The sequence below is a fragment of the Ricinus communis genome, chromosome 8, assembly GCF_019578655.1.
Source record: "Ricinus communis isolate WT05 ecotype wild-type chromosome 8, ASM1957865v1, whole genome shotgun sequence".
NCBI classification, from domain to species: domain Eukaryota; kingdom Viridiplantae; phylum Streptophyta; class Magnoliopsida; order Malpighiales; family Euphorbiaceae; genus Ricinus; species Ricinus communis.
Genome location: NC_063263.1, coordinates 28,758,016 through 28,776,680, shown reverse-complemented (window position 1 = coordinate 28,776,680; position 18,665 = coordinate 28,758,016). Strand labels below are relative to the sequence as shown.

General features: G+C 33.4%; 1 protein-coding gene across 1 annotated transcript; it reads left to right on the top strand.

Moving 5' to 3' along the window:
* The first annotated feature begins 10,629 nt into the window (after positions 1-10,629).
* Positions 10,630-18,035, top strand: LOC8286131 (protein NUCLEOLAR COMPLEX ASSOCIATED 4). Its single transcript, XM_015726581.3, has 15 exons — positions 10,630-11,080; positions 11,167-11,259; positions 11,343-11,416; positions 11,631-11,692; positions 11,773-11,827; positions 12,354-12,454; positions 12,708-12,781; positions 12,936-13,037; positions 13,847-13,905; positions 13,998-14,172; positions 14,439-14,612; positions 15,464-15,623; positions 16,164-16,221; positions 16,306-16,411; positions 17,373-18,035. The coding sequence occupies exons 1-15, from the start codon at positions 10,715-10,717 to the stop codon at positions 17,568-17,570; spliced, it is 1,857 nt and encodes a 618-aa protein (XP_015582067.2). The 5' UTR covers positions 10,630-10,714; the 3' UTR covers positions 17,571-18,035.
* The last annotated feature ends 630 nt before the right edge of the window (positions 18,036-18,665 follow it).

The following is an 18,665-nucleotide window of genomic DNA, read 5'->3' as shown; positions in this document are numbered from 1 at the left end:
GAGATGATAAATGAACAAAAAATACAACATTATGCCATTTATAGGCCAAGCTAGGGCCTTAGCCCTCGTGGGTTAAGCTTACCCCATGTGGAGTAAGCTTAAGGCCACATGGGTTAAGCCTTACTCCATATAGGTTTGGGCCTTATTTAATGCAATGTGGGTTTTCTTTTTTGTGAAATTCAAGCATTATTGTATTTGTAACCATTTTTTGTAGTTAAATATTATTTAACAGGCTTTGTTTAACATGATTTCTTTTCATATGTGTATGTAAACTACATGTGATTTCCTACCATTCAAAGTAAAAATAGCAAATAAATAAATGAAGTAAAAGTTCAAAATTCAATACATATAGAAAGCAGGAAAGAAAAGTTTCTAAAGGTAAGGTTGCATAGGACCATAAAGAAAAACTCTAACTATGAGAAAATAGGGAAAACAAGAGCATATTAAGACGCATCCTTACCATGTCCATCACCATCACCATCGCCGCTACTGTGACCATCTCTATTATCCTCCTTTAATAAGTCAGTAATGTCGATGGTGTCATCAAAATCATGGGTCCGCAATCGAGTAATCTCCTCTTCGAAAGCGATCCTCTCGAAGGCCCACTAGGCACGCTCCTCCTCAAAGCTTGCATAAGTGGCATCCACTATGCGCGGGTCTCCTACCACTATCTCTGTTGCTTGCTCCAAGAGGCCCGGTTGGCGTTCCACTATGCCACATCTGCCTGCTTAAGCAAACACACACAACACATTATTTTATATCATGCATGCATTCATAAAGCATAAATAAATTGGAAGATAGAGTTACCTGGTGGTGGTGAGTAGTCTCCGGGGTCATGGGCCCCAATGCCTCATAGAGCCAGCTTGCATAATCCATCGAAGCTTGAGGAGCTTGTAATCCAATACAACAATAAAAATAATAAAACCACACAGGCAACAAATACATAAAGTGACAAAGTATAAGGACTTATGTGGGTCGTGTCATGCAACTGGCACTCCAGTAAAAGGACTTATCAAGGCGCAAATATCGAGAGACATAGCCATTCTCAGTCAGCATCATCACGACGAGCAAAATTGGGTGTATCAGGTCTCCAAACATCATACCCTTTGGAGTAGCTAGCTATGGAGGAGGCACTAGTGGCTCAAGAGTAGGGGTAGATGTTGAGGAGGAAGACCCATGGTTTGCCCTATCTTACGGTGAGAAGACTCTCGCCTAGTACCAACCCCAAGGTCAGCATGAGCCGATGTGCGGGCATCTCTACTCGGGTAGTGGCAAGCATCCCAGCAAAATCTTCATAAGTCATGGTAGAGGACCTACTCTCCTCAACCAGCTCATCATAGGAGTACCATATTTAGGCTCACTCGACTAGTGCTATTATCATTTGCCTCACGTAGGTCAAACCCTAGGGTAGCGATAGAGGAACGAGTAGACTAGTAGGGCTTAACCTCTAGTCCCTCAATCGGTCTTCCATGTACCATATGCAAATCTAGGGGACTCTACTAAAAATTTATGCTCCTCCAAGGCAAAGGCCATTATTAAGGACTCTTTGCCGCCCAATCGGCAAGCCTACCCCACAAAAATGTCTCAATCTGTAAAAGAAAAATGACATATGTATGATATCTAACTTTTTCAATATAAGATGTTTTACTGATACCTTCCATTTCAAGTACTCACCTTGGCTCAAGGAACGATGTTAAGCCATCGGCGGTGTGCATCCAGCTAATGCGAGGAGCCATTCTCAATGCACGAGTCGGTCCATCGGTTGAGGAAAGGAATAGTAGGACCGCTAAGGATAGGGCACCTAATTGAGAATAACCGATGCTCGGGGCCTATATTTGTACAATACGTGACCAGAATAATGTGACTAGAATAACAAGCATATCCATAATGTAAATAAAGGCAACTAGATAAGAGACATAATGGAAGTAGGTAAGCAAAGCCGCATAGAGTCTACCTAGCTCAGCACCCCTACTCCAACCCTCAGTATAACTATGCCAGCCCAGCTCTTCCCTAGGCTATCCGAAGATAGTATTCAAATCCATCAATAGGGGAAGAATCTTGAAGTGCACACATTGCTCCGTATCAATTAGGATGGTGCTCCCTGCAAAGTAGGTGATGAAGGGACGAGCATATTGATCCACCTCTACATCGCCCAAAGGCTACTCAGTGGTGTCTACCCTCCCAATTTAATAGGCTCCTGATGAAGTCAGAACCACCTTCATATGGCTCTTGACTTTCGATTCGATCCCAAGTAACTCAGCTAGTCTAATGGTGCTCTAATGAAACTGATAATTAAATATCGGCAAGTCGCCATGGCAACAGAATTTAGTAAGGGAACGGGGTCATGGTCATCTCCCTAAAATGCAGCTAAAAGGTGTGTGTTTGTATCTGGCCACTGCTCTATCAACATAGTCATTATCATTGCGTCATTCTCAATAGGTAAAGAATAAATGCCAACTAAGCAAAGTCAGCATCAGCACACGAGCCCTAACCCTTATAAGTAGCTCATCCTACCATATACATGGGTAGGATAAGTTACCGACCAAGCTATGGCAAACAGTGAATGGCTACATAGGCAATAGACTAAGCTAAGTCTCTTACTTTGTCTTTTCATTAAAATCACTTAGTCTATTCAATTCGCTTTTTTATTCTATCAGGCTCATTTCATTCAATTTTTATCATTTACCTATTTGCTAACATGCATATATGCATAATAAATAAATAAAATAAAAAAATAAGCAAAAAAAAAGTACATAACAAAAATAATTGATGGTTGCTATCTATACAGCTACAATCTTAGGCAGTGTACCTATGGATGCAGTCTAGCACTAATGGCGAGTATCAAGGTCATATTCCTCAGGAAAGTGAAAGCCCAGAGTTACTCCTTTGTTCTTTGTTATATTAACCTAAAATGAATGATGAATAATTTCTAAGCTAACTAATAGCTACAAGCTAAGTTCTAAGGGAGATGCAGGAGTAAATGGATAAATGAAATAACCCAGACAAGAAAGCAAACCCAAAGGGAACCTAAACTAGTTGGCAATCAAATAAAAGATAAAGGATTGATAACTCCAATTATGCTACCCGTGGACAAATTCTTAACTTAATTCTGTTCTGGAGCTATAGTCAGGGCAGTATTAGTTCTTTCTCCTTTTTTATTTCTTATATTTTGTACATTGGGGACAATGTGTCCTTCAAGTGTGGGGTGGGTGATATTTATCCCATCTCAGTTATTTGTTTATTCTTTGTGCAATTTTTTATAAAATTTTAAAAAATGTTCACTTTGTTTCGATGCTCTTACTATTAACTTGCTTTTGAAATCCTGTTTATGTTTCGATGCTCTTACTGTTGACTTGCTCTTGAACTCCTGTTTATGTCCATGTGATCGGGTAAAAACCGATAATGTTGAGTTTTGCGGAAGAACGTAAGATAATTAGTTTGAGTTTTGCACTAAGTTGCTTTGGTTTATTTAATTCTGTTTTGATGATTTTTGTTTGGAACCTACTCAAAAGCACACTTGTGAGAAATTGAGCCTAAATTGAAAGCATACACTTTATATGCTTCTATTTATTTCTTGTTGAGAGTGCCAATTACTGTCTTTACTTTTAGAACTTGCTCGGTAATGCTTATGAGGGCCACAAGGAGAGTTTAACACTTTGGTATGAAAGAGGTACTTAGGTTTTTCATTCTAGCCAAATAGCCTTCATTCGTTTATTAATTCTCTAGAGTGAAAAGAGGTGCATCAGCAGGTATATCAGGGTGTTGGCTAGTCTGTGGTAGAGGAGTGGCTGTAAATAATAAAATAAAGACTTAAAATCGAAATGAAACAAAAATTAAATAAAATATGAAAACTAAAACTAATAAAATGTTTCAAAACAAAAGGTTAAAATATTAGAGATTAAAGATAAAAATTGGGGTGCCTCCCAAAAGGGCTTCTTTTTTATGTGATGAGTCTTCTTAGCTGGACTCGTGGTGAAAAGTAAACGGGCATGATCGACGACCATCCATCCTTCTTCCAAGCAAATGGCTTCAAGTATCCACTTAGAGGCATAATCGTCAATGTCCTCTTCCCGACTATCAAGCAAGCTGCCAGTATGATGGGCAAGACTCGCTCCTCGTATAATTGCACGTAGTCATGATGCTCTAGGGGCTCTTCCAATTTGAAAGCTGAAGTTTCACCAATTGGAAGGATCGACGGTTGGGCAATTTCTTCAGGAACATTGATGGTTTTCTCTAGTCCTTGGCTTGGTTCATTTGCTAGAAGAAACTCGAGCTCCTCCAAGACTTCTTCATTGGATAACTCGTGCTCATCTTCCATCATCGAAGAGACTTGTGGAAAATCCACCAAAAATTCCTCTAACTGCAACTCAGTATCATCAACTGTACGTTCCTGTTGATAGTCTTTCAAAGGAATCATGTTCGTCTCTTCCTTTTCTAGTTCCATCTCTATGTTCAAGAAATCGTCCTGCACAGAAGCATCATCGTCAAACATAGTAGATAAGCCAGAAAAATTCTCACCTGAACGCAAAGTGACGGCGCTCAAGTGTTCCTAAGATTCAGTAGCGTTTGATGGAGTTCTCAATTGCTCTTCAGCTAGTAACTTGAAGATTAAGCCTACTTGATGCGCTATGTTCTTAATCGAGGCTTGTTGATCTTCAAGTATCCTCTCTATTTGTTGGAATCTATCCTCAAGACTTACAATAAACCTCATCATCAGCTCCTCTGACACTAACTCTTCATCTTAAGTTGATGGTGCAAGATTAGGCTGCTGAAATTCTAGTGGTTCTTGGCCATTTAAGCTCCATCCAAAGGGTGAATGAGTGCTCCATTCCTGATTATAGGTGCTTCCATACGAGTCATTTGGCCAACTTCCCGTTTAATTCACCTGTTCATAGTTATAAGAACAATGAGCAACATCACTATATAATGGACAATCATTACTCAAATGTAAACCACAACAAAATTCACAAAAAACTTGAGATGAAAGGATAAGAGTGGAGAGTTGATCGGTAGCCCTGCAAAATGATTCCACTCGAGCTTCTAAAGATGCACGGGTATCCCAATTTTTAGCATTCTCTTATTTCCTGATCCCATTTTCCAACGTGTCATACAAAGAGTTTAGCATTGAACCTCTTTATCATCCACTATCTGAATCATAAACTTAACTAAATAAATATGTACAAAAAGAACATAAATAAATATAAATAAATAAATGGCTAAATTAACAAATAGCAAATTTCACTCTAGTTTTTAAATATTCCTCGGCAACGGTGCCAAAAACTTGATGTGTGCTACTTGTGTTAGCTACAATCTAAGGCAGTATACCTATCGATGCAGTCTAGCACTAATGGCGAGTATCAAGATCGTATTCCTCGGGAAAGTGAAAGCCTAGAGTTACTCATTTGTTCTTTGTTATATTAACCTAAAATAAATGATGAATAATTTCTAAACTAACTAATAGCTACAAGCTAAATTCTAAGGGAGATTGATGAGCATAGTTTTACACATATTTGCTTGTATATTATTGCGTATGTTCTTAGCAATTATTGTGCTTTTATTCCCAGATCACCCGTGTTTTGTGTTCTTTTGCATTTCAGGAACATTTATAGGACCATCATCGGTGTTTAAGCAATTATAGATCAATACGTGCGGAAACGGATGAGAATTCATCAAGATCGGACAAGAGTCCGCAATGCATTCATTGAGCACGGCCTGGACTCTAGCCGTGCTCAACCATTAGCTTTGATTCTTGAAATTTGCACTTTGGGCACGGTTTCCGTAGCCACCACAGCCTTCAGCACAGCCCGTGGTGGCCAACACGGGGAGAAACACGGTCGTGGTGAAACCCTACTTGGTGAGATCTACAGTTTCAGCACGGCCTGGACTTTGGCAGTGCTGAGTTAAATATATAAGAAAAATGAATTTTTCTTAGAAAGAAGAGAGGGGGAAGAAGTGACATAAAGCCCTGGCGGCTGGTTCGGTTTTTGCACAGTATTGAGTGCGAGAGAGAGTTGCGGGGAGTAAGAATCCCGGAATCGCAAGATTCTGAGTGCAAAACCATAGTGGAAGCAATTCAAGAGGCAGTTTGGGAGATTAATCAAAGTTTAAATTGAGTTTCAATTTGGTTTATGTTGATTTTCAATTTGGTTTATATTGAGTTTCAGTTTGGTTTATGTTTAGTTTATATTGAGTTTTTATTTTGTTTATATTTTATTTATATTAAATTCATAGCTTAACTTGTTTTTGGATGTGAAAAAATCAAATGATTTATTTACTATATTAAAAAATGATAAATCATATATAGTAATATATTAAAGATAGAACATGTACAAATAATAATAAAAAATTAGGACATATGATATACACATATAACATGTTATAAAATTATACGACCTTAACTTACAAATTAGACTCCTCAGACTGCACTCCTAAACCTGCAACGGAGTTGACTGCCCTGCTGGAATGTCTAAACGACTAATAATTTAATCAATTAAAATTTATGAGATAATCTAATCCTAAATCTTCAAATAAATTTAAGTGTTTAGACTTTATTTAATTCCTACTATAATTTCTATCGAGAATTTGGCATAACCTCCTTAAAATATAAATATATTTTCCTCTAAAATTTGTGCATTTCTTGTTTAACACTTCAATAATATTCTAAACTGTATACAACTTTGGTCAAACTCTTCAAAGTACAATTCATACCCCACCACTGCAACCCAATCTGTAACAATTCTATATAGCAATTATATAATTTATAAAGAAGTAACTGACATCTACTATGAATAATTAAGGAAATAAATCTAAGAAAGATAAATTTATATGAAGTTGCTTTAAACTTTAGTAATAGAAGTTAGTTTCTTAAGCTATTAATAAATAAGTTAAAATAAGTAAATATGTATAAAATAAAATAAAATAATAATTTATCTAAAAAAATAAGACGTTAATGAAAAAACAGTCATAAATACATAACTTTAAAGAAAAGGTTCTCATTTACTTATTTATAAATACATTATAATAAGATCTATAACAATGTTACTTTTTTAAATATAAATACCAATTATTTATTTATAATTCTAATTAAAATGATAAAGTATAAAATTTACGCTTTAATATATTTGAACTTTCAGAATTAAAACAAAATGCACACATAGATATTTAATTAGTTAACTATAAGGAATCAAAACTGATAAGTATTTAAATAATAATTAATCGCCCATGTCATACAAGAATTTTACTAAATAATTTTATCAACTTAACCCACAAAGAAAACTTGTATCCATCTATTAATTATAACTATCAATTAAAGCTTATAATTGAACAACAAAAATAATTAAAATAACTAATTAAATTACTTAGCTACATTTTAGAAAAAAAAAAGAATTAACAATGTAATCATACTCTTAATGATACTAATTATGATTATTGAAATTAAATTAAATTATAAAATATCAAACAGTTAAGAATTTATTCAAACGAAGGTAACGCCTGTCGACTAGTTACCAATCCTCGATGTTCGTTCGATGATTTGAAAATACCAACGGATTTCTCAATATATAAAATCATGGTTCAAGTATCATTTTTTTCCTAAAACTTTGACAATTGATCAAAAATAACAAAATATTATTAACCATTTGATCATAAATAATGTTTGATAAAGTAAAACCAATGGCATCCATGGACAACCCATATTTATTTGAAAAATCTAACAGTTGGATTGATTTGAAATACTGAAAAATCGAATGTAAACCATATTTTCTCTGTATATTTCTCTCTATACAAGCTGTAAAAATCGATGTGGTTAATCTCAAATAAAAGTTGGTTTCGTAATACTTCTATCGCCTTAAGAATCACAGAGTTAAAATGAGAAAGTAATAGCTAATTGGAGTTGTGTTAAGATCTTTCTTTTCTCGTATTTTAGTTCCATCGCTACTAATATATAAACTCTATGGAAAAAAAGTGTGCCTTTTATTAAATTATAGTTTGTCCTTAATCAAATAATAATCTTTCAATTAAGCTTCTATATACATATAAAATAAGAGATTCAATTTATATCAATTTTAATCCTTAGTAATAATAATATTTACATACAAAACCCAATTAACATTTTTCCTTATAAACCTTTCAATTTTTTTTTCTTTCTAAAAAAATAAATCCTTTTTTAATAATAAAATTAATTTGTATATATGTTCTTGTTTTAAAATATTCAAATAAATTAAATAAATATAATTATCTAAATTATTATCATTTGACAGTAGAGATTCAAAAAATTATTTCTTTTATATCACCATAATGTTATTTATTCAAAATTATAAACTTTACCAAATTATTTAGATTAAATATATAGTCAACCTATTTAAAATAAAACTAGTACTCTTCCTTTATATTTTTCAATATAATTAAAGACTCTAAGTTAAATCTTCATGATACTAATTAAACTGTCTTGAAATTTAAATTATATCTAATGAAGTTTAATAAACTTAAATTTCCATCAAGATATTAATTGTTCCAACATAATTTAAAATTATTGAACTTAAAAATTCAGTTATTACACTAATTGCAAAGTACATAGGCTATCTTAACTGAAATCAAAGACATACTTATTTTACCACCACAAGGTTGAATAAAGTCTAAAAGATAAAAAAGAAAAGAAATTCAAGTTTATTATAATATTATATGATAATATATCGGTTTCTAATTAGTTTCTATGTGGTTTCAAATAGTTTATATTTGGTTTATGTTAAGCTCTTGTCGAGAAGACCTTAGGATAAGTTGCTAAAATAAAGGAGAGAGGAGGATCGACCCGTTCAGTCAAATTTTAAAAAATGACTGATGGGAGGAGGTGGAGACCTTTCTTTGGCCCTCTTCAAAAGGAAATGCGAAGTCGCGGGGTTAAGCTCGGCAGAAGATTCGAGAATAGGATAGGGTCATATGTTCTTAAAATTCAAATAAAAAAAGGAGTTCCAAACCTTTATGCATGCACTTCCGTATAAGTGTTATATACAAGTTTCAGCCAGGAAAAGGCTAGAAAGATTAAACCAATTTGAACTGCTCACATAGTAGCATAAAAGTCGGGGGGGGGGGGGGGGGGGGGGGGGTGGAAGGGAATTACTTTCAGATCTCCCTCTCTCTATCTATAGAAAGAGATCCGTTGCGTGAGCAATAAATAAAATCAAAGTGGATATGCAAAAGAAAAGGTTGCTAATATTTTTTATAGGAAATTGAAAAAAACCATATATAGGATATAATTTCTTCAATAATTTTCATCATGGAATGGAATGATGATTTAATAAATAAAAAAGAAATAGCACTACATCGAAGGATATGGTAGTTCCATCTAAAAAGAAAGTTAAACAATGAATAATACCATTTCACTTAAACCCCTTAACATAGGATAATATCAAAAAGTCCATTACTCTAATTTTCAAAAAGGAACTAAAGTCCTCGAGTACTAAATTTTGTCAATATATTAATATTTATTTACACAAATAATAATTTAATTATCAAATTGATTAAAAATTTCCTTTTACCATTAGTTGATTAGATTAGATCAAAAGAATCTCACTTAATTTTTTTTCATCATTATTCTTTTTTCTTATAGTTATATTTACTGTATCTAAATATTATTTTCTAAATATCATTTTCTCATTCATATTCATTATTTTCTCCTAATGTTTTTCTATATATTTAACTTTGATCAAATTCGATACGTGATTATAACTTATACTATCATATTGAAAATCTTTTCTAAATAACTTTTTATTCGTATAAACTAATACAAAACAACTAATAATAGGTTTCACAAGTAGTTGATGGTGAAGTTATTTATGATGAAATGGGATATTAATTAATAAGATTAAAACTCAATGAAGTTTTAATATAATAAAGAAAAGAAATAAAGTACAATCTGGCCACTAACTTTATTGTTTGGATTTAATTTAGTCTTTTTAAAAATTTATAAATATTTTAATCCAAATTTTTATATATTTAGTTCAAAATTATCCTTATTGTTTACAAAAATAAGAGTGAGTTATACACTCTCTAGAAAGAGAGTGGATAGAATAAAAATAAAAAATATTAATTTTCTATAATTAAATTAAATTATTTAAACTAAAATATATATATTAATATTTAAACAAAACATAATAAAAAAATAAATGTTACTACTTTTCAGTATTCTTACTATTTTTTCCTTCATAATGAGGATGAAATAAACACTTACGGTGGTGGTAGTACCGAAGGCAGTAAATGTAAGTGCAATTTTAATGAGAATAATGGTGGTAATAACTACTTATTATTAATTATATTAATTGTATTAAAATTAATAATTTTTAAATATTATTATAAATTTATTAATTATTTTTATTTTCAAGAAAGAGTAACTATCACTCTCATTTTTTCTTAAAAATAAAATTAATTTGAGTCAAACATATAAAAAAATTTGGGATATAAAATCTATAAATTTAGAAAATGATTAAATTTAGGCCGGATACAAGATTAATAGCCAAATTAAACTTTATTCCTCAGGAAAAATACAGGGACTCATTGTGCAATAGGCCAAACCTCAGGGAGTTTAACGTAATTAACCTAAATGAATATCTCTGCTTCGAAACCTAAAACCCTGTTTCTAACAGAGCGTAAGAAGAGAAAAGAGGTGAAAACCAACTCGTTGCTTCCCTCTAAACACAAACAGCAACTCGTTGCTTCAACAATGGCTTCAAAACAATCAAAATCAAATTCAAAGCCGAAACAAACACTTAAAGAGGTCAAAACCCTAGGAATACAGCTACTCTCTTCAACAGCTCATGTTAACAATCTCCCTCTCCTTCTCACCTTCATCTCCTCGAACTACCCTCCTCAGTACGTCGTCGAATCTCTCCTCTCTCTCCAGTCCTTCTTCACTCCCCTCCTCCCTTCTCTCCCTGCTTCTTCTTCTTCGAAAAAGTCCAAGAAAACGACAACGGATGATGACGATGCTGCAGTTATTTACAAAACTTGGCTTCGCTCCAAGTTTGATGAGTTGGTTAAGTCGCTTCTCAATCTTCTTTTGTCCGTGGAGCTGGATGAGACTTTGAGAGTGAGTTGTTTTTATTGCTTGGCATTGGGTATTGTGGTGATTTAGTGATTTTGATGAGTTTTCTTTCTCTGATAAATTTTGATTAGGATGTTGTATTGGATTCGGTTATGGAATTTGTGAAACTCGGGAATGGAGGAAGATTCAATTCGGCTATTTATCATAGATTACTATACAATTTAGTAAGTTTTATTAACTTTCCCAAACAAAAATAGCATTGTCAAAGTAAAGAGATTAAACCTCTTAATATGTTTTTCGCTTGCAGGTTCAATCTGCGACCCCGGTTGATTTTGTGTTAGAATTGCTTGCCTCCAAGTATTTCAACTACATTGATATTTGGTATTGTTCCGGCCCACTTAAGATCATTGTAACTGCCAGTTACAAGAGTCATTTGTGTGTTTTGATAGTTACTGTTGGGTTTGTATGTCATTTCTATTCATGCATCCCTATAAAATAGCACGTACATTGTTTTGAATTATTTTATTTCTTTCTCTTTTGATATTGCTGAGTCAGTTTACTTCTTTTATAATCTGTTTTTTATGTTTGGGAACAGTTACTTCACCTACATTAGCCTCGACAAACTTGCTAAAACAATGGGGGAAAATGACAGCCCTGGTACAATTTTAGACATGGTTCTCATTTTATCATGAATTTGTTTTCCAATTGTTTTATCATGGATTTGTTTTCTTTTTTAGATAACAAGGCTAAGAGTGCTGCCAATGGAGATGATGCCAGTCATCCAAGGGCCAGGTTTGTGTGGTGTTATTGTATTTGTTTACCACAGTTTGCAGATAGCTTTGTGATTTTTTGTAGTTTGGTTTTAATTTGATGTGTGAACTTATGCACAAAATTAGATCCATAGAATTCTTTAAGCCACTCATTCAGACTGAGAATTAGTAAAGTCAGCACTAATTTCTTTTTTTTTTCATGTTATGTTATTATGACTCACTTTTACTTTACACATTCAGTATTTCCCTCAGTTATGTTGGCTTTTCTGATTTTTATTGTGTGCACTGCACAAATGGGTAAAGCAAGGAAGTTTCAGCTGCTTGTGTATCTGTTTTAATGTGTCTTTGACATCCTAGATCTCATTAATCGATTCCTATGGTTTGTATTAATTCTACTTTCTTGCTTGATGATTAGCTGTACTTTCTTGTTTCTTTAACTATTTTTTGAATAACCAAAATTGCTCAAGGGTGATCACGTTTCTTGTGTAAGAATGATTCTAATAACTCTATAGCCTGCCAAATGTTCAACCATTTTCTCTATCTTGCAGCATGGATCTATCTATTCACAAGATACATTATATCCTATCATGCATCCCCACAGTAGAGGACCCAAAAGAGAATTCTGATAATAAGATGTGGAGTGGCTTAGGTGATTGTCTTTTGCACTTGATGTTGATCTTTTTTAGTAGTTTAGGACAATTTATGCATGGAAATATACATGCACAATGTCCAACCCCTAAGTAAAGGTGCTACTTTATGAACTCAATGATAGCATGAATATTGGTTGATGATTTCCAAAGCTTAAAGAACCTTCGACAACTTTCTCACTCTTAACTTCTTCACAAACTTTCTATTTTGGTGGTTATCTAAAATCTTAATCTTCAATTTTTCTAACCTAGCAGGATTCTCATCAAAAAAAGGTGAATCAAAAGATGCTTCTGAGCTCTCGAAAGTGCAAGATAAGGATCAAAATAATGCAAGTTGTCAATCCTTATTCATGCAGATATTTTATGCCATTCTATTTACTAGATTCTCTTCTTTTTCTTTGTGCATTTGCTGGATGCTTTACTGTAGTTGTTTTCAATCTGTATTCTTCTGTGCTGACCCTATTATGCATGCAATCCATTCAGGTCTTATCTGCTGCCAGTATTAGTAAAAAGATGAAATTAAAATTCACCAAGGCATGGATTTCATTTCTTAGGTTACCCCTTCCAGTTAATGTGTACAAAGAGGTAAATTTCTGACACTATTTTTCAACTTCTTTTTTTTCTTTGAGTTAGTTGTGGCTTTCATTATAAAGAGAGTGGGACACAATTGTGTTGCATTAGGTCTTTAGAGAAAGAAAACCTATGTTCTAACTGTTACAGTTATCATTTTATTTCTATACTGAATTTAAATCATATATCCTAATTTATTATGCCCAAAAGCTCAATTTTGCTGTAAGTTTAAAACTGATGAATGGAAAACACTTAATTTTCTAATCTAGCTACGCCCTTGCTCCAAATTTTCAGTTCTGCAAAGGCAGCTCACTGCATTTGGCAGCTTGTTTCTTCCTCAACCGCTAAAATGAGAAATGATAAGCTTTATCAATCAAAATCATCCTATCCCTTTGTTATTTAGGATGAGACTTTCCTTGTTTATTCTTTTGCTCTCACCATTAATTATCTGGCCAGATTTGGTTTACTTCTTGGCTGTCAGTTCATCTTTCATAGCGAGATGTATATCCCTTTTTGGTTGTACTTGGTGGCAGTGAATCGTTTTTCTTCAGCACATTTTTTATAAATGTTCATAGTCATATTATTTGAGTGCCTATTTCTCCTTTAATTTGTAGATTTATTACTGACTGTGCAACACATTTATTTTAATTTTTTTTATGAGATGCAAATTTGCATTAGCTCATTTGGACATTTTCTTTGACTCTTATTTTCCCTTGTTGGTTTAACATAGGTTTTATATAATGCTTTCCATTCTCTCACCTGCTATCTTTTCTTTTTTCTTTCTTTTTTTTTTTCTTTTTTCTTACTTTTTTTTTCTTGCCCAGGTTCTCATTTCTCTCCATCAGGCTGTCATTCCTTATATCTCTAATCCGTTGATGTTATGGTATACTTATAAACCCAATTTCTTTCTCCTCGAGGATATGATGTCCCTTTATACTATTTCCTAACTTCTGATATATATCTGACATTATGCAGCGACTTCTTAACAAGATCATATGATATCGGTGGTGTTGTCAGTGTTATGGCCCTTAGCAGCCTTTTTATCCTCATGACTCAACACGGCTTGGAGTATCCCAACTTCTATGAAAAATTATATGCGCTATTGTTACCTTCTGTCTTCATGGCAAAACACAGGTCAAAATTCTTTCAGGTAATAGGTAGTGTTGATTATTGTTCAATGAATTAGAATATTATTTTTGAGTGACACATGATAAAATGAAATAAAAACCAAGCTGCAATAAGGACAGTAAACTTTGATATGCATCTTCATGGTCCTGAAGTTGGTAAATACCATGCGCGCAAAAACAACTTTTACGAACTCCATTCAACTGATAATGGATATAAAAAGAAACTGCAATAAATTAACATATTATTGACTTTAAACTTTGTCGTTGACATGCAATTATCTGTGTGCAGCTTCTCGACTCCTGCCTAAAGTCACCACTTCTTCCGGCATATTTGGCTGCTGCTTTTGCTAAGAGATTGAGCAGATTAGCACTTACAGCCCCTCCTTCAGGAGGAGTAGTTATTATTGCATTGATTCACAATCTGCTAAGGAGGCATCCATCTATCAACTGCTTGGTGCACCGGGTAATATTACAGTCTTATTATTGTATGTAGAATCTTTATCATCTATTTGGGTGAGCTGGCTATGTTACTCGTTACATTTCAAAGACTGAAGTATGCAGTATCTCATACATTTTTCTTCCCGTAGAAGTTGTATTTATCCCACATCGCTTGGTTAATTAGCTGTTATAATGTATATAAGTGGATTGGACACCCTTTTCCTTTGAGCTAGCTTTTGGAAATGAGTTCTACCCAAGCCAATTTATCATGGTATCAAACCCGACCTTTTGTCTGCAATGGTGGGTTTGGACCCGACGCATTTTCATGTCACGCTAAGCGTGAGGGAAGGTGTTAGAAGTTGTATTTATCTCACATCGCTTGGTTAATGCATTGTTATCGCGTATATAAGTGGATTGGACATCCTCTTCCTTTGAGCTAGCTTTTGGGAATGAGTTCTACCCAAGCCCATTTGTCACCTCTTATTAATGATTAGTTACTGCATTACCACCTAAAATAAATATTTTAGTATATTTCCTGCCGTCTAGAAGAAATCTTTCTGATTCTAATAAACTTGGATAATAGTATATTGTCTTGCTGATTTAAGAGATGTATTCACATTATTTTACTTATAGAGAGAATGCCTTCATCAGTTCTTCTTCATATGCATTTGACAAGTTTTTCATGGATTCTCAAGACTCAAAAAGTTGTCATTTGTGAATGATATGCCTGATTGAACCTTTCAAGGAAGAGAAAAGGCAAAATGATATACCAATTGAATGTGATATAGTCTGAAGATAGTTGACTTGCTTATAAGATAGAACATATAACCTAAAATGTAAAACTTCTGCTTATGTATTACTTGGTTTATTTTTCAGGAAGATGGTAATGAAAGTGCAGCTGATAACTCCAAAGCAAAAGGGGAAGATGCCGGCGATGCGAACAATTCTAGAAATGGAAGTCATGCTTCTGCTAGAAAACCTGGCATTGATCGTTTCAATAATGAGGAATGCAGTCCTATAAAGTCTAGTGCCTTGAGTAAGTACTATTTCCAATTTATTTGAAATTCGCTCGTTCATACCATGCTAGCGCCTTTTCAACTGTCAGCTAAAAGCAACCCTATGTTGGGTGAATTTACATGAAAGTTTTATCCACATGCATTTGTTTGCTTTCAGTTTTATCCACATGCAAGTCATGCCTAGGGATAGGAAATCCACATTTTCAAGGGAAAATCCAAAAGGGTCCCATGTGGTTTATCCTTTTGACAATTTTTTATGTGGTTCTTTTCATGATAGATTAAGGTTAGTGATAAACATTGATCTCATTTCCATTGAAAACTGCATTTCCTTCTTTATCCTTTAACAATAGGCTGCCACTGAAAGTGTATTGAATCCTAGACCTCTTGGTCTTGAGGAATCTGTTACATCAATAATTTTTTTCAGTACATTCATTTTTCATCCTGTTCTCATATTTAACTCCATTCAAAATTCCTCTATTCTCATATGTTCACGTGCATATGAGAGTTGGACAATGGAAATTAGTGCTCAAATATATGCATTAACAGCAATCTTCAAACAGGAAGCTCTTTGTGGGAAATTGATACCCTTAGTCATCACTACTGCCCACCTGTTTCAAGGTAAGCGCTTCATCATTAATGCCTGATCAGCAAGTGATGCTATATTCATTTGTGTCTCAGTATATTTTATTTTGTTCACAATAGGTTTGTTCTATCACTGGAGAATGACTTGACAGTCAGAAAGAAAACCACTGAAGTTAACATTAACGATTTTAGTTCTAGTTCATATGCAACAATATTTGAAGAGGAGGTAATATTATAATCTTTGCCAATATCTATCAAATTTAATTATCAGTTCCATTATACATATGAAGCATGCATATAAAACAAGTGCGGTATGTGTGTTTTTTCTTCAAAAGAAATCCCAGTAATTTGATAAAGTTTGATTCACCTTGGAGAATCTGTATCAAGTATCTTAAAGATTTGGAGTACATTAAGTATATTTCCAGAACTTAAATCTGTTTTCCTGTTCTGCACTATAGTTTTAGGACAATAACTTTTACAACTTAATTTGTTGTTTGTTCACCATTGGCACTAGACAATGATTACTACCTCCACATACCATTATCTTGCAAGACAGTAATTTATCATGTCTGCGCTGCTATGTGACATCACAGATTAAATCTTCCAGAATTGATGTATTCTAAGTTTAGTTCGTCCTTTCCAGCCTGATGATAAAACATCCAAAGCTTCACTAATTTGCATTTTTGTCCTATCCCTTCAATTTATGTCTTTTCAGTTTTATCCTAATTATGCAAATTAGTTGCAATTTTATCTCTAAGGTCAAAAGTGAATGAAAGAATTTTACTTGTCATCTAAAGAATTATTTTTTACTTTTCATTTGTGAAGGGTCCAGGAAGTAACAGAAAAATAAAATAAAATAAAGAGCAAAGTTAAGTTTGTATGTTACATTTTTTAATTAATGCAGCCAGGTGGATAAAGTTGCAAAATTAAAGTGATATGATAAAGTTGCAAAATTAAAGTGATATGATAAGTTGCAAAATTAAAGTGATATGATAAAGTTGCAAAAACACATGAAGGATGGAATGGCTCCTTGTGCCATTAGGTCTTCTTTAATCTTGGATGTGGTAGTGTTACAGAATTGTTGATTTTTTTCCTGTTATTACGCATTTGCTATAGAGCTTTTTCTTCTTTCAATCTCTGACGTCATTTCAATTCTTTCGGTTTTGTGCTTGGTGACTAAATTGCAGCTTAGACGAAGGGTAAAACAGGTTCCATTGGCATTTTTTAAAGCAACCCCCACCTCCTTATTCTCTGAATCTGATTTTGCCGGTTGGACATTCAAATACGAACAAAGCAAAAGAAATGATGCTGTTAATGGTACCTCAGACAAATCTGAAGAAAATGACTGTAGTCCTACAAAACGACAGAGGATAGAGTGCTCATGAGACTGGCTGATTCTACAGGCATGTAGAAGCTAGAGATTATCACTTTTTTTGGAATCGCAAGACCAAGTAAATGAATTCCAGATCAATCAGAACTCTTTCCTTTTTTTCTTCTTCTGGGTGTTATATTCTGTTCAAGTTTGAGTAATTGATTTTTGAGTCTATTTTACATGTAGAGCTGTTAGTGTTCAGGCATGGTAGTATTACTACGCATTCCCCTTAGATTTCATACAGTTCATGCTACTGTTAGCAGTAAGCAAGTTTTGGTACACATGGTTTCTGGGGTAAGGGTTTTGGTTATCCTTTGTTTATTGTTTCTGAGGCTGTATTCTTGCTTTCTTTTTTTTCCAAAAGGTAATTTGTGATGGGGGATGAAAAATGCATGTGCTAGTAATTCAATTGTATTAGTTTTAAGTTGCATTATTAAATCACTTTACTGAGTAAATCTCATTCAAATTCTTGGACAGATACATGAGATTGAGGCTTTCTTTTTTCAATTTTTCTTCCCATATTATAGCTCTAAACAGTTTTTTTACTATATTAATATTATTAATGAACATATGGGAAATTATTGTTTGTATATATTAGTGATTAATACATTATTGCCTCAGAAAATATGAAATTGAGAAATTACATCAAAATTTATGTTCATCCAACTAGAGAGTGAATTATGATTCATCACCTAGCACACTTTTGAGATGATAACTTGCAGGGCATGGCTATAACTGAAATCCCTTGTTCAATACACACACACACACACATATATATATATATACATACATACATACATATATATACACACACACACACACACACACACATATATATATATATATATACATACACACACATATATATATATACACACATACATACATATATATACACACATACATACATACATATATATATACACACAGACGTGCACAAATAAAACATGAAGTGTATTGTCATTTATTGGGTAAAGATAGAAAAAGAAAGGTCTTTTAAAAAAAAAATGTACAAGCAAAAGTGTTGCACACACATACTAAAGGCCATATACACACTAGAACAAATTACTATGTCCCCCGAGTATATCTTGATCCTTTCTGTTTGAAA